Raw genomic sequence first — 27,073 nt, 5'->3', positions numbered from 1 at the left:
TGACACAGTGCAGGAAGAAGAGGTTCTCCTGCTGTTTCTGTTGCTCAGAGGTGTGAATGTGAGGCAGAGATCTGACTTAACCATGGGCCCAGAATATGTGGCCCCCTCGGCAACCTACAGCCCTAGACTGACCTGTGATTATATTCCTGTTGCCCTCCCCAAGGCACACTGTGCACTCCAGCCCTCCCATATACACTGGCTATCTGACGCTGCCGCCACCGTTCATCTGTCTCTTGCATATTTTTGTTTCCTGTAGTCCTCTCTACATGATAGTGGGCCCCTCAGGCCTCCTACCACCATGGCACCTGTTCCTCTGTTGCCTGCCCACTGACGAGGAGTCATCTGCACCCAGAAGAGTTGCTTCCTGCTTTCCAGGGGACAGTGGACCCACTCCGGCCTAGGCAACCCAGCAAATTTGTCTACTGTCCCGTGGGCTGCCTTCCCCAATAAGGTGTGACCCACAGCCTCAGTGTAGGGGTGGCCCCAATCAAATCTGTCCTTCCTCGAGTACTCTCAAGCAGCTGTAGGGTACCTTAGAAAGTTCTATTTAAATCTTATGCTTACTCTTTTTTCATAGCGAATGATGTTTTATATTAAAATTCCCCTATTTAAATCTCTGTGTGGTTTCTCCCTTCTGATTAGACCCAGACTGAAATAATCACAAAGAAAACTTATTCTTTGATTATACTCATGGATAGTATTTGCTAAAAGTGCATCTCCTATTCTTATTTTTCCTTCTAGTTTAACCGTATTGTGGTTAAAGGATGCGGTATATGTAATTCCAACTTACTGGAGTTTTTTGATATCCTTTTAACATAATGCATGGCCAACTTTTTAAAGATGTTTCTGGAAAACTGAAGTTATGGTTTCTGTTTTCAGGGTACAGAGATGGCTCTATTTCTCTTAGATCTTTTCTATTTATTTATTTATTTTAAAGATTTTATTTATTTTTTTCTTTAAAGATTTTTTTTATATTTATTTATTTGACAGAGAGAGATCACAAGTAGGCAGAGAGGCAGGCAGAGAGAGAGAGGGAAGCAGGCTCCCCGCTGAGCAGAGAACCCGATGCGATGCGGGGCTCAATCCCAGGACCCTGATATGACCCAAGCTGAAGGCAGAGGCTTTAACCCATTGCGACACCCAGGCGCCCTTCTTAGGTCAATCTTATTAAAATATTTATGCCCTTGGGGCGCCTGGGTGGCTCAGTGGGTTAAAGCCTCTGCCTTCAGCTCAGGTCATGGTCCCAGGGTCCTGGGATCGAGCCCCGCATCGGGCTCTCTGCTTGGCAGGGAGCCTGCTTCCTCCTCTCTCTCTGCCTGCCTCTCTGCCTAGTTGTGATTTCTCTCTGTCAAAGAAATAAAAAATTTAAAAAAATAAAAAATAAAATAAAATAAAATATTTATGGCCTTGAGGCACCTGGGTAGTTCTGGTGCTAAACATCTGCCTTCAGCTCAGGTCATGATCCCAGGGACCTGGGGTTGAACGCCACATCGGGCTCCCTGCTTGGAGGGGAGCCTGCTTCTCCCTCTCCCTCTGCCTGTTGTTCCCCTACTTGTGATCTCTCTCTCTGTGTCAAATAAATGAAATATTTTTTAAAATTTATACCAATTATATAGGGGTCAGCAAAATTTTTCTGTGAAGAGCCAGATAGTAATAGAGCTATAAGGTCTGTGTTGTAACTCCTCAACTCCTACCAAAGACAAGCCACAGACGATATGTAAACAAATGGTCTGTGTGGCTGTCTGTATTCAATAAAATTTTATTTACAAAAATAGGCAATGTGGGCATGGGGAGAGGGCACCTGGTTGGCTCTGTTGGTTGAGCGTCTGACTCCTGATTTCAGCTCAGGTCATAATCTCGGGGTCCTGGGATCATCCCTGCAACAGTCTCCATGCTCAGTGGCGAGTCTGCTAGAGATTTTCTCTCTCCTCCTCTCCCTCTGCCCCTCAGAGCATGTACTCTCTCCTCCTTAAATAAATAATCTTTTAAAAAATAATTAAATTAAAAAATAAAAACACTTTACAAAAAAGCAGTGGGCCAAAGTTAGCCCACAGGCCACAGTTTATCAACCCCTGTCCTACATCATTATTTTCAACTACTTGGTCTGTAAAGTAATGAGAAAGAGGAGCTATATCTCTCAACACTACTGTCTTTTTTGGATTTCCTCCTAGGTGTTTTTGGTCCTTTGTTTTATAGAGTTCTATGATCTAATATTCAACACAAAAAGGTTCATAGTTATAAGGTCTTTGTGTGAATTTTAGTCCTTATCACTGTAGAATCTTCTCTTTGTTCTGAAAAGTTTTTTGTACATTAAAACATATTAATATTAAAAGTATTTAGAAAGAAAATATAAAATAACAATAAAATTAAGATCAAAGAGAAGTTTAACAACAAATCCAACTGGAATAAATTTACCCATTAAAAGAAAGCAAATCTGAGAATGTGGCAAACACCAAAACCTGGTCTACAAGACAGATGTGAAAAAGTGTGTCCTGGAAGTTTTACCTATAAGGGATTCTCCATCTGTCTTTCCTTTTTTTTTTAAGATTTTATTTATTTGAGAGAGAGAGAAAGAGAGAGCATGGGGAGGAGCAGAGCCGGAGGGAGAGGAACAAGCAGACTTTGCGTTGAACAAAGAACCCAACAGTGGGACTCGATCCCAGGACCCTGAGATCATGACCCGAGCTGAAACCAAGAGTTGGTCACTCAATAGACTGAGCTACCCAGGCATCTCTGCATCTGTCCTTCTTAAGAAAGATCCTCTTCATCTGTCTTTTTAAATCTTTTTCTCTATAAATATAATTATTATCCAGTGTGTCATATGTTGCATCAATTTATATGTGTGTGTGTGTGTGTGTGTATATATATATATATATAGATATAGATATATAGATATACACATTTTTTAATTTGATGTCATTTGAGTCTCTTACAGAACAGAATCTAGTTTGTGTTTGTCTTTCCTCTGTTCACTGGAGCCTCATCTGTTTCCTGGCCTTAGCCCAAGACGAGAGCTTGCTATCTGGTTCAGCCCGTATTCTGAGCTAGAGCAGTTAGCATTCTATTTTCCATGTAACTTCAAGCAAAAGATACTCTACACCAACTATGCTTCCACTTTGGGGCTGGGGAGTGTTCCCTTACCTCGCCGTGAGCCCACAGACACTGTTTTTGTGACTGCTCGACTCCACATGTGCCATTATTTAATATAACCCAGCATTGATGGATTTTCCCCTCTTTCTTTCTCACCCCACTGAACCAAACCTTTATTTGCTAAGCATAATTAAGTCCAAGAAATTATTCATCCAAACTGCATTTGCCTTCCTTTCAAAGCCACAGAGCAGAAAAAGACAAATCCTAGCAGCTTTGAGAACCAAAGGTCTGTCTCTGTGAAGAACCAGATCTAAGGTCGCGGGGGTTACAGGGACCGCCAATCCTTGGATCCCCAAATCTGGAGAGGTATTCAGGAGTCTTCATGGAATTTTATCAACCCACCCTCTGACTGGCTGCTCTATAGGAATCACGTGTCTAAGCACTGGGACCTCTTCAAGTTTGGGTAAATTTGTTGAGTTGGTCCAAACTCCAAGTTTCTGCTGGGTTCTTTCCACATATTCAATGGCCTTGTGTGGTTTTACCTGTCTTCATTTAACTTTACTTATTTCCTTCTGTCTTTGTGGAGATTTAGAGGAATATGCTCTAGGTCTACGTGCCTGCTTCTGCATTCTTCAGGAGTCCTGCATGCCAAGCACAACTCTAAAACATCTTTTGGAGAGAGAACTGCTCTCCATAATGATTTCTCCTTCCTTCTTAGAATTCATTTCTCAAATTTTCTACCTCTCATTAAGATGGCTTTGAGATTCTGACTTAAATATCTATCAAAATGAATGCTAAGCCATCTAGTTTTAAAATAAAGTAGAAATTTAGTATTTCTAGGCCAAATAATGTTCTGAAATTTCTTTTGGTTCCAGCTTTGAAAATAATTAAAGTGGCATAGAAATTGAAGGCATCACGAAATTCAAAGAAAATGACTTTCACTTCAGCACTGTTCTGAAAGATGCACAAACAGTTGGGCCCTTACCAGCGGAATGAGCAGGCTAATGAGGTCTGTCAGAGGTTTGCTGAGCAGCAGCAGGTCCTCGGCGGCCTGAGTGTCCCCTCCTGAGCCAGCCTTCTGTGCCTTGAAGGGGGAGAAGAGAAGGGAAGCGGTGTGTCGGAGATTAGTCAGTTTGGCCAGAGGAGAAAGATCAGGAGAGGAAGGGAGCCTAGGAAGTAATCCCCCACAGTGCCCCGAGGAGAGGTGAGGCCTTGTTATAACAGGACAAAGAGCTCACACAGGGACACTGCCACGAGCTCAGGCCACAGAGGCCACCCTGGACAGCCCACAGATAAAGCAAGACCGAGGCTGTCCTTGAAAGGATGTTGATGCTCATGTACTGTGGAGGGGACTCTATCTTTCCAACCATGCTGCTACCCCTATCTTTTGGGTGAGAAAACTGAAGTTGAGAGAAGTTAAATAGTTTGTCAAAAGGCCCACAGATAATGAGTGGCAAAGCCAGACTTGAAATCACAGATGCTCATTTCTCATGGGCATTTGGATGCACATTACCTGATGCATACCATCATCATGTAATTCTGCTATGCTCTCATTCTCTGTATGCATCTGCATGCTTGAACAACATTTAGAATAGCTGTCCAACATACCAGCGCACGGAGAGGCCTCAGACACAGACCTACATTGCTTAGGAAGGACGCGCTGAAATTGCACTGGAAAAAGGAAATGAGAAGTGTGTGGCTCTACTCTTCAGTGTGTCTGCTCTCAGGAGTTTATGGGACTTTCTAATCTCTCTTATAAGGGGTGAATAATTTTATACGGAAAAGAGGCACTGACTATTATTTTTGCTACAATATATACACATTCCACTCACACACCTCCTCTCTGTTTTAATTTCACTCAGAAGAAACCAAACTCCTCGTATGTCATGACCTCTGCCTTCAGGGTAGGCTGCAGAATGCCTGTCTCCGGTTATTAGCCTGGATTCCAGGACCCTTCTCAGGAAGGCCCAGTTCCTTCTGGACAGAATTTAAGCGGCCTGCCTTCTCTGGCTCAGAGGTGCTCGACTGAAAAAGTAGACTCCTGCCTTTTAACAACTTGTACCTCTCTACCGCCAAGGCGAATCACCAGAACTTCCCTCTCCCCTCCCTTTCCAACCCACTCCCATCTCCAGCCTTCTCAACTGATTTTACCAGAAGCGTAGAATTTCCTTCCAGAAAACAAATGTGCAGCACTACCCTGGAGGTCTGAACCCTCCTGACTCTTGGCTGTTGATCCTGCCTTTGGAAGCATGGAGCAAGACAGAACACTGGCCTTTTCACATGAACACGTTATCCTTTAGAGCAAACAGATTCTCTCCTGGGAAAGATAAGGCAGTCCCGCAAACAAGCCCCTGGGCTAAGAGGGGGCTTGAGGCCACTGCTTCCTTTCCACACACAAGGAAGCAAGCAGATGGGGCCACGAGAGCAAGTGCCTGTTGTGGGACTCTCCCACCAGGACATCCAGCATCCTCCATAGCCTCTAAATCCATGCAGTCCTTCCTAATTGTTACCAAGAGCATCAGGACCCTCCCCACCAGTATTCAGGTACCTCTTCCTTGCAAAGCTGCCAGGGGTTCTGGAAAGAGAAGTTTACACCCGGAATGCAGTAGAAACTCCTCTCCTTACAAAAATATGGGACTGCGATGGAAGCTCTGTGCACAGAGGGATCCCAGCAGGGATTCCCACAGGAAGAAAAACAGAAGCTGAGCAACAGTTTCAGAGGTCCAAGTCCACCTCTCCTCTCAGTCTGTCTCCAGGTCCCTAATGTCATACTCCCTGAAGGCAGCTTCTTGATGCCCACATCTGTGGCCCACTGTATGCATTTCATAAAGGGCCTTTTCCACAGCAAGGATTCTCTTTCTGCTATGACACTGCCTGTCCTCCCCATTCAGGCCCCTGCTCTTGCCTCTGGTCTGCAATTCACTTGCCCCCATCACAGCCATACGGGAACTGACCCCACTCCCAGTCATCCAGTGTTCCTGACCCACCCAGTTATGGTCTAAGCAAGAGGATGGTAGACAGCACTGGGGAGTCAGCAGTAGGGTTTGAGATAAGTGGTTGGACTTACTAGATATTTAAGGTAAAATCTACGTTATTTGAGGACAGATTAGATATGGAGTATGAAAAAGAGAAAAGTTTTGATGATGATTCCCAGGTTTCTAGTATGTGTAGCAGAAGGAAGGTGGCTGGCCTTGCTGGCAACAGAATGTTTTAGGGAGGCAAATCCTGAGTTTAGCTTTGGACATGTTGAATTTGAGGTGATGATGGCAGGTTCTAGTGATTATATAGAGAAAGTTGCTGGATTTCTAAGGATGGATTTCCTGGGAGGACTCGGGGTAGAAATATAAACTTAGTAGATTTAAACATATAAAACCTGGGAATGTCAACTTATGAGCCATCTTTAATATTAAATGGCAACACAGAATTACTCACAATGAGCTAAAGAAGTACAGTGTTAAAAAAAAAGAAAAGGCTAGGAAAACACAATTCTATTCTATCTAGCAATGCTACACGAATCTAGTGCATGCAGGTAGGTACTCAAGAGAGGCTTGTTAAACATGGAGGTGGGGCATCTGGGTGGCTCAGTCGGGTAAGCATCTGCCTTCAGCTCAGGCCACGATCTCGGAGTCCTGGCATCAAGCCCCAGGTCAGGTTCCTCACTCAGTGAGGAGTCTGCTCCTCCCTCTGCTCCTCCACCCCCTCCTACTCACACTCTCTCAAATAAATAAAATCTTCTTTAAAATTTGAAAAAAAAAAACAAACAAACAAACCATGAGGGAGGGAAGGCAGCTGAAGAGAGCAAGAGACAGTCAATTCCTCAGGTAGCTGTTGTCTGATGCCCCATTATGGAGCACGACTCACAACAGTGGCACCTGGACCAATTCAGCACTCACTGTGCTCCCCAGTTACCATCACATGGCTGCTCACAATGTGCAGATGGCACAATCCAGCCCCCCCTCTGTAGGGTCTCACCATCTGCTCCAAAAGACAGCATGCTTACAAATAACTGCTGAAGGCAGCGTGTGAAAGTAGAGGCAGGGGCACCTGGGTGGCTCAGTTGGTTAAGTGACTGCCTTCAGCTCGGGTCATGATCCCGGAGTCCTGGGATCGAGTCCCACGTCGGGCTCCCAGCTCCATGAGGAGTCTGCTTCTCCCTCTGACCTCTCCTCTCATGCTCTCTCACTCTGTCTCTCTCTCGAATAAATAAATAAAAAAAAAAAGAAAGAAAGTAGAGGCAGACACAGTTTGGGTAGTGGGGGGAAACAAGAGAAGGTGACGTGCGACTTCATCATTTCCATGGTGGGAAGGAGGTCTACAGGGAACAGTTTGGAGAGTTTCAGGGGCCAGGAACCATAGGAGGAAAACGCATGGGAGTGAAATACTGAGAGAGGACTGTCTGGCATAGGAGTGGGCAGCATGGAGGCCTGGCAGACCAGGCTGGAAGGCACACTGAGGCTGGATCATTCCAAGACCTGAATGTCTCACCAAGGAGTTAGAAGGTCCCATCACGGATAACAAGATGTCCCTGAGGTTTGCCACGGAAGGGAGAGGCAAGGGGAGGATTATGGGTGATGGCAGAAAAATCTCCCTTGTGTTCAGCAACCAGGCAGAGGGTAGCCAATGGGCATGAGCAAGGGGGACACCACAGAGGAGTCAAACTGGATCATTTCAAGAGACTCTTGTCCACATTCCAGTGTCAGCAACACCAGCACATCTGCCTAGAAACAGCAGCCTAACGGCCCCATGATCACAAGAGCAGTGGGTGAAGGTCCCCCATCACTTCACAAAGGATAGTCAAGGCCCAGGCAGGGAGTCAGGTGACCTGGAATTTGAACTGGGCTTCCCGACCCCCAAAACTCGGTTGGGTCCTCCTCTTCCACGTTCATCCTGCAGTGCCCTGCACGTCACAGCAGCCGCGTGCTCACAGACATAAAGAGATGGCGATTTCCTCGCCACTGTGTAGTGACAGTCTTCCCTCTGACACCACAAGCTCCCTGAGTGCTAACACTCTTCCTCCCTAAATCCCTGCTGAAATCTCACCCAGCCCTGTTCCAGGCTACTAGGTGCAGAAGCAAACCATGGATTAATATTTCGTTAGCCTGCCAGGAGTTGCTTTAGTCAGGAACCGTGGCCTGAGCAGCCTCCCACATGCCAGGACACAGACCTGAGGAAGTCACCGTCCACAGGAAGCCTTGTGTGAACAGTACTGTGAGGGGAGCACTTCTCTTCTCGCTGTCAATGATACAGTGACCATTTAGTGCTTACCTCCCTGGGCCAGGTAAAGACAAAGTGCTATCTATTTACATCTACTCACAGTTATCTTCTTCTCTCATGGAAGTCACACCATAACCCAGCAGAGCAGTTTTTATCATTTGTACTCTGCACATGAGGAAACCAGTACTAGGCAGGTGAAGAAACTTGCCCAGGGTCATACAGGTGCAAAGGGATGTGGCTGGGATTTGCATCCAAGGCCCATCCCACACCAGTGAGCCTAGAGCGTACTTGTCTCTGCTTCCACATCTCTGCCACACAACCCTCAGGTTAAACCAGGACCGATTTTGAATCATAAGGCATGTTGGCGGCAGGGACTGAACTCCTAATAGAGACTCGAACACCTGCGTTCCCATGGTCACCGTCTCCCTAGTACATATTTGTATATCATAGCACTCTCCTCCCTGAAAAATAAAACCGAAGCACTTCTCACTTCAAACACTGGCAACCCTCAATTCTGCTGCTTGGTGGTCATTCCTGGAAAAGGCAGATGAGGTTTTGAATGCCGAAGAATCTCCAGGGTGGAAAGTTTATTTATTTTCTTTTTACTTTATTTTTTTATGATTTTTTTTGTTGTTTTAGTTTTTTTATTTTTTTAAAAGATTTTTTCATTTATTTATTTGAGAGAGAAAGAGAAAGAGCAAGCACACAGAAGAAGAGGGGAATGGAGAAGCCGACTCCCCATTGAGCACAGAACCCGATGCGGGGCTCAATCCCAGGACCCCAAGATCATGGCCCCAGCCAAAACAGATGCTTAACCAACTGAGTCACCCAGGTGTCCCAAGATTTTATTTATTTATTTGAGAGAAAGGAAGAGAGAGCATAAGTGGGGTGAGGGGCAGTGGGAGAAGCAGACTCTTCGATGAGCAGGAAGCCCTATGTGGGGCTCAACCTGGGACTCTGGGATCATGACCTGAGCCGAAAGGAGACGCTTAACCGACTAAACCACCCAGATGCCCCTGGAGGATGTCTATAAATGGAAGAAGTGATGTTTGGTTTGGAAAGTACTTCTAGCTACTAGGAAGGATGTGTCTTTGATACCCATGACATTTCTTTTCCCAGCCCTTTCCCCTAATTCTGGCTCAAAAACTCTACCTCTGTCAGATTGACACAGTATAAAAAGATCAAAGTTGGCAGTCAAGGCCAAAAGCAATATGAAGCAGTTATTATAGGGGGAGATTTAGAAAGATATTAGCAGTAAAATATACAGTGGTGTGGAAGAAATGAAAAAGTGAGACACAGTGATCTATTGGTCCACCAGAAAATTGAAAAAACAGAATTAGAAAATATTTTGTATTAAGGAGTTTTCTTTTACCTATCCTTGAATCTCTCTCAAAGTCACTTGAAATAAAAGGATTTCTATTGTTCTGGAATTTTTAAACTTCTGATCCTTTTTATCTACAGTCTACAAAACATAATCTTTTATAGATTGATATCATCAAAGCATCTTGCAGAGTAACTATTGCTGGCATCTTAAAGAATTACCTAAAACTACTGTCAAAAATGAAATAAGAAACAACATTCTTTGGAAAAAGCACTAGAAAAGAGAGGAAAAGCAAGAAGAAATCTGTAACACAGGATTGCATGAGTACTTAACAGTGCCCTATTAGCTTGCAATTCTTATAGATGAGCAAATAAGAACAACCAGGTAGTTTGAAGGCCACTTCCCTCTACTGGCTTTACAAGTTTGGGTTAAACACTAACTATCATGTTTACTAAGGCATCTGGAATTATTTATTAAACCACACTAGACAAGCTAAACACTTGACCAGCTGAACTGGGGATACGAGATACCATTTATCAGAATGATGAATAACAGAAACTAAACCAGAGTCTAGGGAATCATTCTTGGCTCTGTTACTAGGACTCCTGGCAAATTATCAAACAGCTTGGTTTCAACTTGAGCTTCTGCATCTCTCTAAGCCAGAAATCTACCATTTGATGTATATACCTCTTGCAATTTTACCAGGATTTCAAATACAGCAATGAATTCATTTCAGCTGTATGCTTTCACATAATCTAAGTACCAGCAGACACAGCTGGTTAAATGAAATAGCCACATGTGGGCACCTAGCACCCAACACAGAAAGTATTCAATAAAGCCACATCCCCTTCCTTCTTTACAGTATGGTGTGAAGTAACTTCATTATACTTTGGGGTGAACTGGCTTTTCGTAGCCACTGAACACACTCCTAGTCCTCAAAAACTGCCTTGCATTTCCATATTATTGGTTGTAAGAGAAAGTGATAAACTTTATGTGTTGTACACATATGTATATGTGAGTACAAACGTGTGTGTGTGTGTGTGTGTGTGTGTGTGTGTGTGTGTGTGTTTGCATCCACTGTCTGTACAAGCTAATTCATCCTGTTGACGGTGGGCTGGAGCACCATCCCTAGATAGGAAAGATGGCACACGGCTGGGCCAGCCCTAGGGAGCCTATAAGGCAAATGATCTCCTCCGTCAGGAGGCTTCCCCAACTACCTCTTGGCAAGTGTTTCCTTAGGCTTCTCCTGTTTTCCTTTCAGATTGTGTCCTTGACACTGCTCACCCCAAGATGACTTGTATCCTAGCCTCTCTCTATAGAATCACATGTTCTTTTTCAAAAATAAAGACTCAGTAGAGGAAGATCAGAAAGGAAAGAACAAAAGGGAAGGGTGACGTGGTGTAGGGTTGTTCAAGAAATGGGAGGAGAGGCCCCGTACCTGCAGAGCCAGCCGAACGACGCTGGACGTGTAGGTCAGCATGCCATGCAGAATATCGAGCAGGGAGAAGAGCAGCGCGGCTGCCGTCTCATTGTTGTTCTTATTGTCCACATCCAAGCATAGTGTGGCGGTTTCAGTGAACAGGTCACAGACGTGGCGGACCAGTCCTGAGGGTAAAAAGAAGGGTACAACATGTCTCACGAATTACAAAATAACGTGTCACATAAACCCAACAGAGAAGGTGTGTGTGTTCTATGTTGCCTAAAGCCAAAGCAGTCCTTCAACGGTACTCATACCGGATACACTCAGGCACATTTTTAAAATTGCAGGTTTCCAGGCCTCACCCCCAGAATCTGCTCAAGAGCCTGGAATGTGTTAAGTAAGCACGCCGGATGACTTGATGCAAGGGTTCCCTAAATTACACTTTGAGAAACATGATCCTACATGAAGAGGCTTCACAAGGGCAGAGGGTTTCCCTGATACTGGAAGAAAACATGTTACGTATGAACATACTGTCCCCAGGTTCTCTGAAGTTCAGTTATTCACAATACAGATCAGGCTCTACAGGCGGACACAGGGGACATGAGGATCAACAAGTATCTACAAGTAATAGGTCATTCCAAGAGGATAAAAGCAACGAGGCAATTTTTTCCCATATGCATTAAAAAAAAAAAAAAGCAAAATGTAAGATCAGCTATGATTTTAAGAAATCTGATATTCAGAAACTTCCAGGTTCTATCATTTTGCTGCTGCAAACCTGGTATTAAATTAACATTGTGGTTGTTCTTCAACTTTTAGATTGATGTCAGTCACAAAAAATACATTTTCACAAGTAGGAGCATTATTGTTTACACTTAAATTGGCATTTTTATTGATACTATTGTGTAGCATTACTCTTTGAATTCATATAGAGTGGATGTGGTGAAAGTACAACACTCAGTGTTATACACCTAACATGGTAAACAGGACCTTTGGCCTCGGTAGATCATCTGAATGCTCTAGAAAACCGAATCTTCTAAAATAAAGTATTTTACATAGCAGATGGTGGGGGGAAGCATGGTAAAGAGCTATATAGTAAGCTGGACTTTATCGGTCTTACAATCCACTTGTCCTTAGTTTTCAGATGATCAATTGGATGGAAACTCTGCCAAGCACAGCCATCCAAGCTTTGGTATCTCTTCCAAACAATGCCATTGGCATTTTCAGTAAAGCAACTGAGTTCTCCTAGACTGGTGCAGAGTAATTCTTAGACTTTAAAAGTAATTAATTTTGTCACTAAAGGCAGTGAGAAACCAAAATTATAGAGGTCTCAAAGTTGTACTCCTTCTGGCAAAGAGTGGTACAAGTCACAGAGCTGAAGATAAATATACTTGAGGAGAAGGTAGAATTAACTATTGGCAAAACTGATGACGAGGTTTGATGGCACATATCATCAATGACACAGAGCCCAGAAAAGCAATTATTATGACATGTACACGACACCAGAAGGCATTCTCCTCTGAGTCAGGCAGCATCACTCATTCCCATGCCATGAATCAGCACTTGGGCATTCATGAGCTGCAGACAGGGCAGAAGGACTTTAAAACAAAGTGTTTGGTAAATCCATGCTGCAAGAGGTTTTCCTCTGGGGGGTTAGGATTACTTTGTAACACATCACGCAGAGGGTCAAAGTTGCGGAAGGGTGAGAACTATGGGAACAGCAGAGAAGGACGTGGCTCTTCAGAGGGGGAGGCAGACCCCGGATGTCCCTCTATGTGAGGCTTGACTCAGACTAAACAGCTGGTGAGCAACAGCAAGCTCTATTCCTGATCCTCATTCTGCCTTTAAGGAAAGAGTGCGAACAATGAACGTAATCGGATCCCCGCTGGGACAGAAAGTCTTTCCAGCCTGCTGTGTGGAAAAGCAGGCGACAAATGCCGAGCTCTGACTTGACACACCGAAGTCACCAGCTGTCAGGGAAGGTGTTCGTAGGAGACGGAAATGAAGCATGACACAAAATATTTCTCCACACCGGTGATAATGCCAGCAAGCTCATTAGAAGTGTGTCAAGTGGTGTATTCTCAGCCACATATTCAGTGCTCTTCATGGCTAGAACTTACACTTCAGGGTCAAAATACATGTTTTTCTCATTTAAACTTTTTATTATGGAAACAAAGAAAGTCACAAGACTCTAAAAAGAGCCCCCATCACTTTCTTCAATAATCCTCAACACTTTTGCCCTTCTTTGCTTAATCTATCCCCATTTTTTTTTAGAATTTTAAAGCAAGTAACAGATATCATCTTATTTCTCCTGTAAATACTTCAGTATAGTCTAACAGAAAAAGGTTCTTTAAAAAAAATTATTACCACTTAATAAAATGAGACTTATTTAATATAGGCAATATGCAGCCTATGTTCAAAACTCAAATATCTCAAAACTGTCTTTTTAAGGATTAGTTTGTTGAAATCAGGATACAAACCAGGTCCACACATTCCATTTGGTTGCAGACCTTACATCTCCTTTAATGTCGAACAGTCTTTCCCCTGCCTGCAATTTTCATGCCATTTATTTTTGGAGAAGTTAGAATGTTGTTTTCCTGTAGATTTTCTTGTGGCGTTGTTCCTGTATCCCTGTATTTCCTGTAAAATGTAGTGGCTAGAGACTCCATTTAATTCAGATTCAATCTTTTGGGCAATAATACTTGGGGCTGGGTCTCTATATGTCCTGTTGCATCATATCTGGAAGGATACATTGTCTAGCTGTTCTACACTTAATATTAAAATTGATCAGGTTCAGGGATTATTAGTCTAACCCATTCATTATAAAGTTCAACATTAAATGTTACCTACTAAGGACCACCATCTAGTCCCACATTTCATTAGATAAGGGCAATACAATAAGTTTCATATTCTATCACTCCTTCTGCATTTTTTCAGCTGGTTTTCTTCTATAAAGCATCTTCTTGGGGGGCTGGGTGGCTCAATGGGTTAACCCTCTGCCTTCAGCTCAGGTCATGATCTCAGGGTCCTGGGATCGAGTCCTGCATGGGGCTCTCTGCTCAGCAGGGAGCCTGCTTCCCCCCTCTCTCTCTGCCTGCTGCTCTGCCTACTTTTCATCTCTCTCTCTGTCAAATAAATAAATAAAATCTCAAAAAAAAAAAAAAAAAAGAATCTTCTTGGGGGCACCACAGTGGCTCAGTCAGTTAAGCATCTACCTTTGGCCCTGGTCATGATCCCAGGGTCCTAGGATGAGCCCCATATAGTGCTCCCTGCTTAGTGCAGAGCCTGCTTTTCCCTCTCCCTCTGCCTTGCCCCCAGCTCATGCTCTCGCTTTCACTCTCACTCACTGTCTCTCCTAGAAAGAACGAAAGAGAGAAAGGAAGGAAGGAAGGGGGAGGGAGGGAGGGAGGAAGAGAGAGAGAAAGAAGGAAGAAAGAAGTAGGAAGGGAGAAAGAAGAAGGAAGAAACAGAAAGAGAGGGGGGAAGGAAGGAAGGAAGGAAATTCTTTTATCAACTATCTGGTTATCAAAAAATATGGCTTGTAAAGGAAAGGCAGGATATGTGTTTAATAAATGCTTCTTTGTTGTCACTTACCAGTTTTCAGAACAGTGATTTTGGAGTATCAGCAATTACCAAACGTGACTAATGGGGGAGAGGGCAGAGAAGCTAGAAACTACCAAAAGTTACTAATGAGTTCATTTTGTGGCATCATTGTGAATACACTGGGTATTTAAAGGATACATTTTATGGATTTCAGTGGATTCAATCTTTTTTTTTTTTTTAATGTCCAACTTGTTTCCATCTTTGGCGACTGAAAGCCCCTTGAAAGTGTTCTAACCACTGTTATAATATGTACCAAGTTCATCTTAAGAATTCCTGCCTCAAACATATTAAATAAAATGAATTTAAAAGCTTTATGAAGGGTTTAAAAAATAAAAAATTCCTGTCTCGGACTAGGCATTAGCTACTTCTTCAAGAAGCCCTGGTGTCTTTTAAGAAGAAACTGTGTTTGGAAACCATGATTTGAGAACTAAGGATGCTCATTGCTACTGGGTCATTGATTCAGTGAATAGAGATAACAGGTACACATCAACAGAGAAAAATGACTTCATGCCAATACTTCCAGTTTCAGAGTCCAGAAATGGACCCACAATGTATGGTCACATAAACTGCAAAAAATGAACACTTTACAAAAAAAAAAATTCTTTTCAACAAAAGGGAGTAGAAAAAACTGAGTATCCATATTGAGAAAAGGATCCTTGACTGTGACATCGTATGCTATGCAAAATTAGCTTCACATGAATCACAGATCTGCACATAAAAACTAAAACCGCAAGAGTTCTAGAATAAGATATAAGAGAAGAATTTTGTAACCACAAGGCAGGCAAGATTTCTAAGGTCTCAAAAAGCATGGATCACTTAAAAATCAGTAAATTAAACATCATCACAAAATTAAATATTTACAACATAGATATCTAATAAAGAACTTACATGCAGACTACACAAACAGTTCCTACAACTCAATAATAAAAAGACAATCAATTTTAAAGATGGGTAGAAAACTTAAACAGTCCATTCACCAAAGATCTATGTCAATAAGCACATGAAAAATGTTCAACATCATTAGTTACTAACAAAATGCAAATTAAAATTACAATGAGATACCACCACACACAAACAGAAATAATTATAATGAAAAAAAACCTGACAACACCAAACGTTGGTAAGGATGTGGAGTGACCAGTACTCAGATACACTGCTGATGGGAAATAGTTGCGATTTTTACAAATTTAAAAATACAGTTAGTATATTACCTAGCAATTCCACTCTTATGTATTTAACCAAGTGAAAACCTTTTTCTACAGAAAGACTCATTAGACCTTTATTCAAAATAGTCCCAAGCTAGAGATAGCCCAAGTGTCCATCAAGAGGAGAATGGGCAGACACAATAAGACATATTCATACAATGGGACTCCAGTCAACAATAGAAAGAAGTGAGCTACCAAATCACACAATGGTATCAATGAATCTCAAAAAGGATGATGACAGACAGACACCAGAAACAGGTGTATAAACGCAGTGGTGTGACTACATCTGTAAGATTCTGGGAAAAAAAAAAATATCTCTGTCAATTGAGATCAGAATCTTAGTTGCCTCTAGGGAAGGGACAGGATAGAACTTTCTAGGGTGATGGAACTCTTCCATACTTTGACAGTGCAGCCTGTGCTGGGATGATAGCAGCATTTACTGTGCACTGCTCTGTCTGGCAATGGGCTTTTACTTGGTTTTTTACATTTAATACCTCACCTGAATTTACATTTAATACCTAACAGCTCTGCGAGGCAGATGCTGATATTTCCATTTTATATAAGCAAAAACAAAGACTCAAATAAAAAGTACTCAAGTAACAATTCAAGGTCACAGAATTAAGTACAAGTCACAGAAGTGATTTGAACACATGTGTAACTCCAAAGTCCATGTACTTTTGTCAATATTGTGGAGATTCGTGGACCAACCAGTGGGGAACTGAGACCAGAAGACCAATGAGTAGGCCACTGAGGACATGCATAACCAAGTGATGGTGGGAAGCAAGGAGGAAGGCAGACACATCACTAAAGAAGTGTGATTTTAATTGGTGGCAATAGTGGCATGGGGACTAAAAGGGTCAATAAGGAACAGGAGAACTATATTGGCTTTGGAAGAACTGGGGAGTAGGTTTTTTAGGCACTGTAAGATAGCTTTTTAAGACATGAGTTTGAGATAACATCCAAAAGCCAATGACCAAAGGCAGTTGGAGATTAAAATCTAGAAACTGGGTGGCAGTTAAGACCAGAAAAACAGAAATTGGAGATGACCAGAGAGTGCAGAAGGGTTCCCAAAGGACAGTCAAGACAGACAAACAAGACAACCAGCACTAAGCAAATCCCAGACAGGGGGAGGCTTTATAGAGGAGAGGAAGGGAAAGATGCTACTAGAAAAATAATCATAATAATATAACCATGACATAGATAAAAAGGAATGATTCAAATCTAAAAAGAAAAAGGTGTCATGGAAGGGTGTTTGCTGCCATGGTTCATAAGCCTGGGGAAAGTTCACTGACTGGCTCATTTCTAGGCAATTGATGTCAGTTGTTGGTAATCCTGTGGCTCAAAGTCAAACTTCAAGTTACTAGATCTTTCTTGGTATACTTTCTCCAAAAACCCTGTAGGTTTTGACATGTTTGCTTCCACACTGTGTCCAGAATTTCCCCATAGAGGGCGTTAGGAAATACTGTTTCTTGGAAGGAAGGGCTTGGACCTGCATTTGCATAATGCTGACCATATCCACTTTGGAGCAAAGCAAGGGACCACTATTTCTCCCTTCATCTTATCCCAGGGGACTCAAGGATTAGATTGCTAATATTGGCAAAGCTCTGTGAATAAGCTAAAACAGGATGCATTTTATCAAAATGGAGGAATAAATCTAAGAAGGAGGCAGAGGGAAGGAAAGCATGTTAATATTCCCCTACTTCTGTTCTTTTATTCTTTTCCACATATAGGTACCAATCAAGAGAAAGATATTCTTATGCCCAAAGAGGGAGAGAATCAAGTTCAGGGACACTATCAGGGCTGTGATCTCCAGATTGAAAATTCTCCAAGGGATTCAACTGTCAGTGGGCATGGGTGTGTGGCTCTTTTTACTCTCCTCTTCCACTAAAAAGGCTGGTGGTATACAGTACAGCCAGAGGCCTGCACCCCTGGGGAAGGCCTGGCCATTCCTTTCATAATTTTGGGGGGTTTTTCTCTCTCTCCCCGCTATCATCCAGACCCCGTCTGAGATTTAGTAGCTACCTGTGACTTAGGTTCAGCTCTGCTCCAGACCCCTGGGCAAATGCACCCGTGTTTCCCATCTCTCTCCATTGGTCCAACCCAGTATGCATCTGTGTAAAGGGAAAAGGGAGGCTCTCCTGCCTGAGTGTTAAGATGTAAGACTGATGTTTCAACACTGAGGCAAATACACAGGGAAAGTCACAACCAACTTTGTTTCCAGTCTGCAGGTGGACCTAATATAGGAAGTAAGGCTAAAAGCAGCCTTCTAGGTAGACCAGCATAATAAAGAGGGTTTCTGGGCTTTTTTGCCCATCAGCTCCCTCACAGATGCTGTACAAAGGTATCTGAAATGGGGCTCTAGCTTTTCCCAGTCCTCTGGTCAAATGCCACTGTAAGAACTTACAACACTTATAAGTATTAACTTATAATACTTTAATACTCTATCCTAACACCTAAAAGAGAAATCAAAATTCATTAAGCTACAGAAACCAAGAATTACTTTGCATTAATTATAACCAACTCATCAAAAAAAAAATCCAAGAATTATTTTGTACTAATTGTAAGCAAATCTCTAAAGGAGTCATCCCATGAGTTATTTTCAAGTGTTTAACGTTCTGGGAATATTAATGTACATGAGCTATTTCCAGCTCTGGTCACTGTGTCCTGATTATATTATTAATTTTTCAAAATCTGTTAGAGTAGAGAGATAATATGAGAGTACATTTTGAAATGCCAAGATTTGAAAGCAATTTATATTTCTATCATTAATGACTTGAATACAATATTCTAAATCCAAACATAACCTCCCCAAATTGAGCCTTCCTTGTGAATAAGTTTATATCTGCATCATACAAACATGTGGCCATTTCCCCTAGGGTTCATGAAAGTCACCCTGAACAGACAATCTGGAAAAGCAATATAAAGGCATCTGTGAGATGTGATGCAGGATAATCGTTCTTTCCCAAAATGATCAGTGCTATACTACCAAATGCAGGATCACAACAAGTCTGCGGAGTTAAAAGTCTGCTTTTAAACAGAAAACCACGGAGGGTGAAAGTGGCCATGCCCATCCCAGACACACTGGTGGGGTAAATGCAGGCATCTGTAAATTCGGGGTCCTGAGCCAGAGCATCCAAGCACACAAAACCTGTTCTGGCTGAACGTTAATGAGCAGCCACGCAGCCACGACCCTGAATGAAAATATGCCTCAGGGAGCTTGGGTGGCTCGGTGGGTTAAGGCCTCTGCCTTCAGCTCAGGTCATGATCTCAGGGTCCTGGGATCGAGCCCCACATCGGGCTCTCTGCTCAACATGGAGCCTGCTTCCCTTCCTCTCTCTCTGCTTGCCTCTCTGTCTGCTTGTGATCTCTGTCAAGTAAATGAATAAAATCTAAAAAAAAAAAAGAAAAAAAAAGAAAATATGTCTCATGTCTCAGTCTAAAAATTTAGGAACCATCTTAGGGCAGGTTTTGCCTCTGTTATTTCAGCCTCTTCTTAGGAGACCCTGGGTGCCTACACCAGGCTCTCTAGCCTTCCTTCTCCCCATGCAATTGTGGCCCCAATTCTGCATGTCCTCTGCCTCTTAACTATTAACTACATCTTTTTTTTTTTATAGTTTTTTTTTTAATATTTTATTTATTTGACAGAGAGAAATCACAACTAGGCAGAGAGGCAGGCAGAGAGTGAGGAGGAAGCAGGCTCCATGCGGAGCAGAGAGCCCGATGCGGGGCTTGATCCCAGGACCCTGGGATCATCACCTGAGCCAAAGGCAGAGGCTTTAACCCACTGAGCCACCCAGGCGCCCCTATTAACTACATCTTAAGCCCTCCCTCTCACACCCTTCCCAAACACCAGGGCCCATAACTCGCCCCAGTTAGGAGACGGACACTGAGTAAGCTTCATTTGGTGTGTAGGACTGACCAGTCCCAACGCTGTATTCTGCTGAACTCAAGGAACCCATCAAACCTGAAAACTGGAAGTACTTCATGGAAAAAGGCTGGGGACTTCTCAAATATGACAGAGGCTAATGTTTTAATTAATAACCCCTCCCCCCAACAACCTGAAGGGACTCTCTATATAAGAGTATCTTAAAAACAACCTTGCCCCAGCTCCCCTGAAGCCACAGTGGACCCCCGACCCCACAATTATTACAGTATCAGTCTAGCACTTAACTCCAAGGACAGAGGAGAACACTGTATTGAAATATTCCAAGTATATGATTTATTCTGGTCACCTGCCCCAGGAGACTGAAATGCCCTTTTCTTTTTGAAGCAGATACCCTGCATTTTAGCAACATGGAAACCTACTTCTATGCCCGCCCCCTCCATGCATACTTGAGAGGTAAAAATTTTCAATAGAATAAGCTCAATTACAAAATCACTGAAAAGAGAAGTTTAACATTTGATGGATTTATGCACTGAAACATATCCTCCTTTTGATTACTCAGATAGCTAGAGTAGCTTAGAATTGATTTACACAAATATATCTGGAGCCATTTTTGAAAGAGTGAACACAAAAAGTATAAGTAGGTGCTAATTTCATATCCAAAACTTAAGATACAATGTTGTTTATGACTAATTTTAAAAAGTACGTTTTATTAACTCAAAGGTGCATCAAGTTTCCAATTTCTACCAGGAAATGGAGGAGTAATGGAATGACTGATTATATATGTGCAAAGCCCAGGAAAAGTGCTGGAACAGAGTGGGGTGGAAGAACAGGGAAGGAAATCTTCTCAGGAAGGAGGGTGACCCCTCTTAGCAGCAACACACCTCAAGGTCTGCCCCGAAAGTGTGAAAGCTTTGTCTAGTTGAATTCTGACTTCAATAAAGCACTTGCTAAAGTATGAAGGGTCTTTTATGAGCTGGGCTCTGAGTTAGAGCATATCCTCTCAAGTTCCACCTACCACATCTTCACTCCTACACTTTCTCCTTCCCTATGATCTATCTCTGAGTTATTTGGGAGAGAACATGAATCATTCATTTAATCCCAGGTTCATCTGTAATATGCTGAACATCTGTAATGTAAATTTTATACTACTCCACAAGGAAGGAACTAGGAAACAATTCAAGAAATGGTCCCTTCTCTTCAGGATCCATAAACAGATATCTATGGGTCACACAGATCATGGAGTAAAATGCCAGCTTGGTGTGATCAGCCAGAGGGAGTGAAGATCCAAGCCACACTTGTCATTTTTTCTTATACTCTGTAAAAATTCAATTTTGTAATGCAAAATGTAAAAATTCAATGTATTTGTATGTAAAAAGTATGACACAGAAAATCCAGAGATCCCTGACCTCCCATTTCCTCAAAACTTACCATGCATAGGTTTGCTGTAGAGGGCATATGAAACACATGCAAACACATGCATACACAGATGTATGCAATATAGCACATACCTTGCTATTTTTCACTGAAGGATGTATCAGAGACTTCTATATCTTAGCCCATTCCATAGATAAAATGCTAACTTGTTCTATTAAGTAACTGTACAGTGTCCCTTTTTAAGATGAAATTCCATGACACAGCTAGCAATCCCAAGAAGGAAGGGGGAAGTTCAGCCACCACCTGGTTACTGTGTAGTGTTCACTTGACACAAAGTGACTGTCCCCAGCCACAGCCAGCTGTTTCTTTCCCCTCTGGAGTTCCAGAAATGGGGCAGCAGAGGCAAGAGTTCCACTCTAATGAATACATTTCAGCATGTGAAACAGGGAGCAAAGTGCCAATGTCTCATCTCAAGGACCAAGGAGCAAGAACACTAGGTTGTAGGGAGGATGGAAAGGAAAATGATGGGGGAGGAAGAGGGGGCTCGAGTATCATATTTAAGGCCATGGTTCTAGCTGTTTCTGGCCCAAGAATGATTCTTATTTTTTTTAATATTTTTTTTTTTTTTTTTTACAGAGAGAGGGGGAGAAGCAGGCTCCCTGCTGAGCAGAAAGCCTGATATGGGGCTCAATCCCAGGACCCTGAGATCATGTCCTGAGCTGAAGGCAGAGGCTTAACTCACTGAGCCACCCAGCACTCCCCCCAAGAATGATTCTTAGTTTGAGTTCCATCAGAAATGCTCTCACTGGTAAGACATTTTCTTTTTCTTTCTTTTTTTTTTTTCATGTGGCTAATCTGAATTTCTGGTATGTGTATGTTAAGAGTCCTAACCAGGTCAAGGGACTGGGAGTTCTAATTGTTTTTTTAAATCTTCCTTAATGGGACAGGGTATCAGTCTCCCAGGTGTCAAACTTCAAGTTAGTTATCTTCAAAAGCATCATGCTTTCTTGACTCCATGCATTATCCACCCTCCTCATCTTCCCTGTCTTTCAATCTATATTAATTTTTTAATTTTTTATTCCTTTCAGAGTCAAAGTCTTCCTGTGGTCCAGATAACCTTCTTCTCCCCAGAGGCAACTAGTTTCACTTCTTTTACCTAATTATTACCCCCCCCCAACTTCTCTAATACACACTTGCATTTTTTGAGTTGCCGGCATTATCTGTTGACTTCCCCCTATGTGGGAAAGAAGATAGAAACTCTTTCCCCATGTCCTACGTCATACCTACACAGCTCCGACTCCTCATCCCCCTACTACTTTCACTCATCCCCCCCCCTTACTTTCAATCAGATTGACAGCGATTACATTGTTAATGACTGTATAAATACTATTCCCCATTAAGTCACATGGAAAACTATGATTATTTTTCCTTTCCTTGGCAACTTCATGTTTTCTCTAGAGTTAATAACTTTGAAGACTTGATTCTCATTTTAATGGTGCTTTGGGAGTGTGGTAGGATGAATAAAGTCTACCCCCTCCTCAACAAAGATATTCATATCCTAATTCCTGGAAACTGTGAGTGTCACCTTCCATGGAAAAGGGAATTTTGCAAATGTGATTCGGTTAAGGATCCTCTTTTTTTTTTTTTTTTTTTAAGATTTTATTTACTTGTCAGAGAGAGAGAGAGCGCGCACAAGCTGGGGAAACAGCAGGCAGAGGGAGAAGCAGGTTCTCCACTCAGCAAGGAGCCTGATGGGGGACTCGATTCCAGGACCCCAGGATCATGACCTGAGCCAAAGGCAGGCACCAAACCAACTGAGCCACCCAGGCTTCCCGTTGGTTAAGGACCTTGAGACAGACTATCCTGGATGATCCAAACAGGTCCAACGTAATCACAATGATTTCTACAGGAGAGAAGCAGGAGGTCAGAGTGAAGGTGATGTAAAGACAGAAGTACGAGTTTGCAGTGGCACAAAGGCCGAGAAACAAGGAACACAGGCAGCAGCTAGAAGCTTTTCAGCTTGGGTTTTCAAGGCAAGAAAACAGAAGCCTCCTGAAGAAATGAAGCCACCAACATCTTGACTTTAGACTCTTGAATTCCAGAACTGTAAGAGAATAGATTTTTGTGTTGCTTTAAGCCACTAAAATTGCGGCTTTGTTACAACAGCAATAAGAAGACAATACAATGAGGAAGCAGATGGAATTCCCTTTGTCGATCCGCCATCTTGACCCAGAAGTTCTCACCCACTTCCTGCTGATGAGATGCACTTCTGAGTCTGCGTCAGCTGATGGACCAAGAACTTAAAGAACTCAAGTTGGATAATATCAGAGACACTATATTCACTACATTTTTCTGTGGGAAAAACTGATTAACTGGCTCGTTTTGGTCATCCAAAAATGGGTGGGGACTATATAATTCAAATTATAGCACTGGAAGCTCTTCGGACTGGGAGTGACAGGTCCTGGTGTCAGCACTATCGGAACCTAACACAGTGACTGTGGTCAACGTCTTCCATTTTCCTGAGCCCTAATTTCCTTGTTAGAAAATAAAGAAGGAGCCCTCTGTGACACTGGAGGTTTCTTGTAGCTTTAATATTTCATAAGTCAGAATGTGGCAAATGAATATTAAATAGCACTCATTGACCCTAAACCTATTAAAACTCCACAGGGAAAATTATGGCCCTACACTATCAATCAAGAGACAGGATAACAAACTGGTATTATTATTTATAAATCAATACTCCAAAGCTAAAAATGAGATATTAGAATAAGCTGTGAAGAGAAAGAAAAATGATAGTAAATACCTATAGGGCTCTTACCATGTGCAAAGTACTATTCTAAGTGCTTTAACCGATAATATAATGAAAAATCCCCTTAACTCTATTTTACAGATGATGAAACTGAAGTTTGGAAAAGGTTGAGTAACTTTGCCACGGCCATCTGGCTCTAGTCTATGCTATTACTCACTCAGCAAGACTGTTTTTCTGTAACTGAAATGACTGAAAATGGAAAAGAAAGACTATCTGTGAAGCTTATCACGTGACCACAAAACAAAATACAGGGGTGCCCAGGAGGCACAATCTGTTGAACCTCTGACTCTTGGTTTCTGCTCAGGTTGTGATCTAAGGTCTAGAGATCAAGGCCCACATCAGCTCCTCCAAGCTCAGCAGGGAGTCTGCTTAAGACTCTCTCTCTTGGGGCGCCTGGGTGGCTCAGTGGATTAAGCCGCTGCCTTCGGCTCAGGTCATGATCTCAGGGTCCTGGGATCGAGCCCCGCATCAAGCTCTCTGCTCCGCAGGGAGCCTGCTTCCTCCTCTCTCTCTGCCTGCCTCTCTGGCTACTTGTTAGCTCTCTCTCTGTCAAATAAATAAAATAAAATCTTTTAAAAAAAAAAGTAACATTTAAAAAAAAAAGACTCTCTCTCTCAAGACAATTATCATATGATCTCTCTGATATGAGGAATTTGAGAGGCAGGGTGGGGGGGGTAGGGAAGGAAAAAATGAAACAAGATGGGATTGGGAGGGAGACAACCATAAGAGACTCTTAATCTCAAGAAACAAACTTACAAAGGCCAAGGAAACAAAAGCAAAAATGAACTTTTGGGACTTCATCAAGATCAAAAGCTTCTGCACAGCAAAGGAAACAGTCAACAAAACAAAGAGGCAACCCATGGAATGGGAGAAGATATTTGCAAATGACAGTACAGACAAAAGGTTGATATCCAGGATCTATAAAGAACTTCTCAAACTCAACACACACAAAACAGATAATCATATCAAAAAATGGGCAGAAGATATGAACAGACACTTCTCCAACGAAGACATACAAATGGCTATCAGACACATGAAAAAATGTTCATCATCACTAGCCATCAGGGAGATTCAAATTAAAACAACATTGAGATACCACCTAACACCAGTTAGAATGGCCAAAATTAGCAAGACAGGAAACAACGTGTGTTGGAGAGGATGTGGAGAAAGGGGAACCCTCTTACACTGTGGGTGGGAATGCAAGTTAGTGCAGCCACTTTGGAGAACAGTGTGGAGATTCCTGAAGAAATTAAGAATAGAGCTTCCCTATGACCCTGCAATTGCACTGCTGGGTATTTACCCCAAAGATACAGATGGAGTGAAAAGAAGGGCCATTTGTACCCCAATGTTTATTGCAGCAATGGCTACGGTCGCCAAACTGTGGAAAGAACCAAGATGCCCTTCAACGGATGAATGGATAAGGAAGATGTGGTCCATATACACAATGGAGTATTATGCCTCCATCAGAAAGGACGAATACCCAACTTTTGTAGCAACATGGACGGGACTGGAAGAGATTATGCTGAGCGAAATAAGTCAAGCAGAGAGAGTCAAGTATCATATGGTCTCACTTATTTGTGGAGCATAACAAAGAACATGGAGGACATGGGGAGATGGAGAGGAGAGGGAGTTGAGGGAAACTGGAAGGGGAGATGAACCATGAGAGACTATGGACTCTAAAAAACAACCAGAGGGTTATGAAGGGGTGGCAGGGGTGTGGGGGGGGGGGGGGTTGAGGAACCAGGTGGTGGGTAATAGGGAGGGCACGTACTGCATGGAGCACTGGGTGTGATGCCAAAACAATGAACACTGTTATGCTGTAAATAAACAAATAAAAATAAATATAAAAAAAAAGAAATATTTCTGAGCACGAAATGCTTCCTTCAATGAGAACCTTACCCAGAATCATCAACAAATAAAATAGACCCTTCACAAATCCTCTGGTTAATTAAAAATGAGGTACCTAGAGGACCACACCTTATATCCCCACCATTGCCTTGACTGTAAGTCAAGATAACTCTTCTGCTCTCTAATCACAGTTAGCCATAAGCTAATTGGCTAATTATTCTCTTATCCAAACTGGTACTTGAGTTTTAACTCTACCTCCTCAGTTGGACATTCCTTACATCTTTATTAACAAATGCCCTCTAAAATAAGACACATCCTTGAGCAAATTTAGAATCCTGCTACATGCATCTGCATCCGGTTTCCCTTATTTATTCCTTCTTAATAATCTATTCCTACTTATGTCAGTAATAAGCTTATGTAGCCTCTTCTTTGATGTCTTCATTGATCCTGTTGATCAACATTATACTTTCCATTCTCTCAACAATAGTAAAACCTGTTTGGGAACCATATATGATCACTGAACCATATATGATCATATCTTGATTTGCAATTAAAAGTTACTGTGTAGGGGCACCTGGGTGGCTCAGTGGGTTAAAGCCTCTGCCTTCAGCTCAGGTCATGATCCCAGAGTCTTGGGATTGAGCCCCACATCGGACTCTCTGCTCAGTGGGAAGCCTGTTTCCTCCTCTCTCTCTGCCTGCCTCTCTGCCTACTTGTGATCTCTATCTGTCAAATAAATAAATAAAATCTTTAAAAAAAAAAAAAAAAGAAAGAAACAAACTGAGGCCTCCATCAGAAAGGACGAATACCCAACTTTTGTAGCAACATGGACGGGACTGGAAGAGATTATGCTGAGTGAAATAAGTCAAGCAGAGAGAGTCAAGTATCATATGGTCTCACTTATTTGTGGAGCATAACAAAGAACATGGAGGACATGGGGAGATGGAGAGGAGAAGGGAGTTGAGGGAAACTGGAAGGGGAGATGAACCATAAGAGACTATGGACTCTGAAAAACAACCAGAGGGTTTTGAAGGGGTGGGGAGGTGGGAGGTTGAGGAACCAGGTGGTGGATAATAGGGAGGGCACGTACTGCATGGAGCACTGGGTGTGATGCCAAAACAATGAACACTGTTATGCTGTAAATAAACAAATAAAAAAAAACTGGTGGGAAAAAAAAAAAACAAACTGAGGGTTGCTGGGGGGAGGGCAGGGTAGGGAGAGGGTGGGTGGGTGATGGACATTGGGGAAGGTATGCGCTATGGTGAGTGCTGTGAAATGTGTAAGCCTGAGGATTCACAGACCTGTA

General features: G+C 42.5%; 1 protein-coding gene across 2 annotated transcripts in view; it reads right to left on the bottom strand.

The window, feature by feature from the left end:
• ULK4 (unc-51 like kinase 4) overlaps window positions 1–27,073 on the bottom strand; it is a 684,359-nt gene that overhangs the window by 190,821 nt on the left and 466,465 nt on the right. For both annotated transcript variants that reach the window (XM_046001316.1, XM_046001317.1), the window contains exons 33-34: window positions 11,064–11,230; window positions 4,076–4,174 (exon numbers count right to left, since the gene is read on the bottom strand). In XM_046001316.1, coding sequence (XP_045857272.1) covers window positions 4,076–4,174; window positions 11,064–11,230 — 266 coding nt within the window. The remainder of the gene's footprint in view (window positions 1–4,075; window positions 4,175–11,063; window positions 11,231–27,073) is intronic.

The sequence above is a fragment of the Meles meles genome, chromosome 4 (assembly GCF_922984935.1).
Source record: "Meles meles chromosome 4, mMelMel3.1 paternal haplotype, whole genome shotgun sequence".
In the NCBI taxonomy this organism is placed as follows: Eukaryota; Metazoa; Chordata; class Mammalia; order Carnivora; family Mustelidae; genus Meles; species Meles meles.
This window is presented reverse-complemented; position numbering and strand designations above follow the sequence as displayed.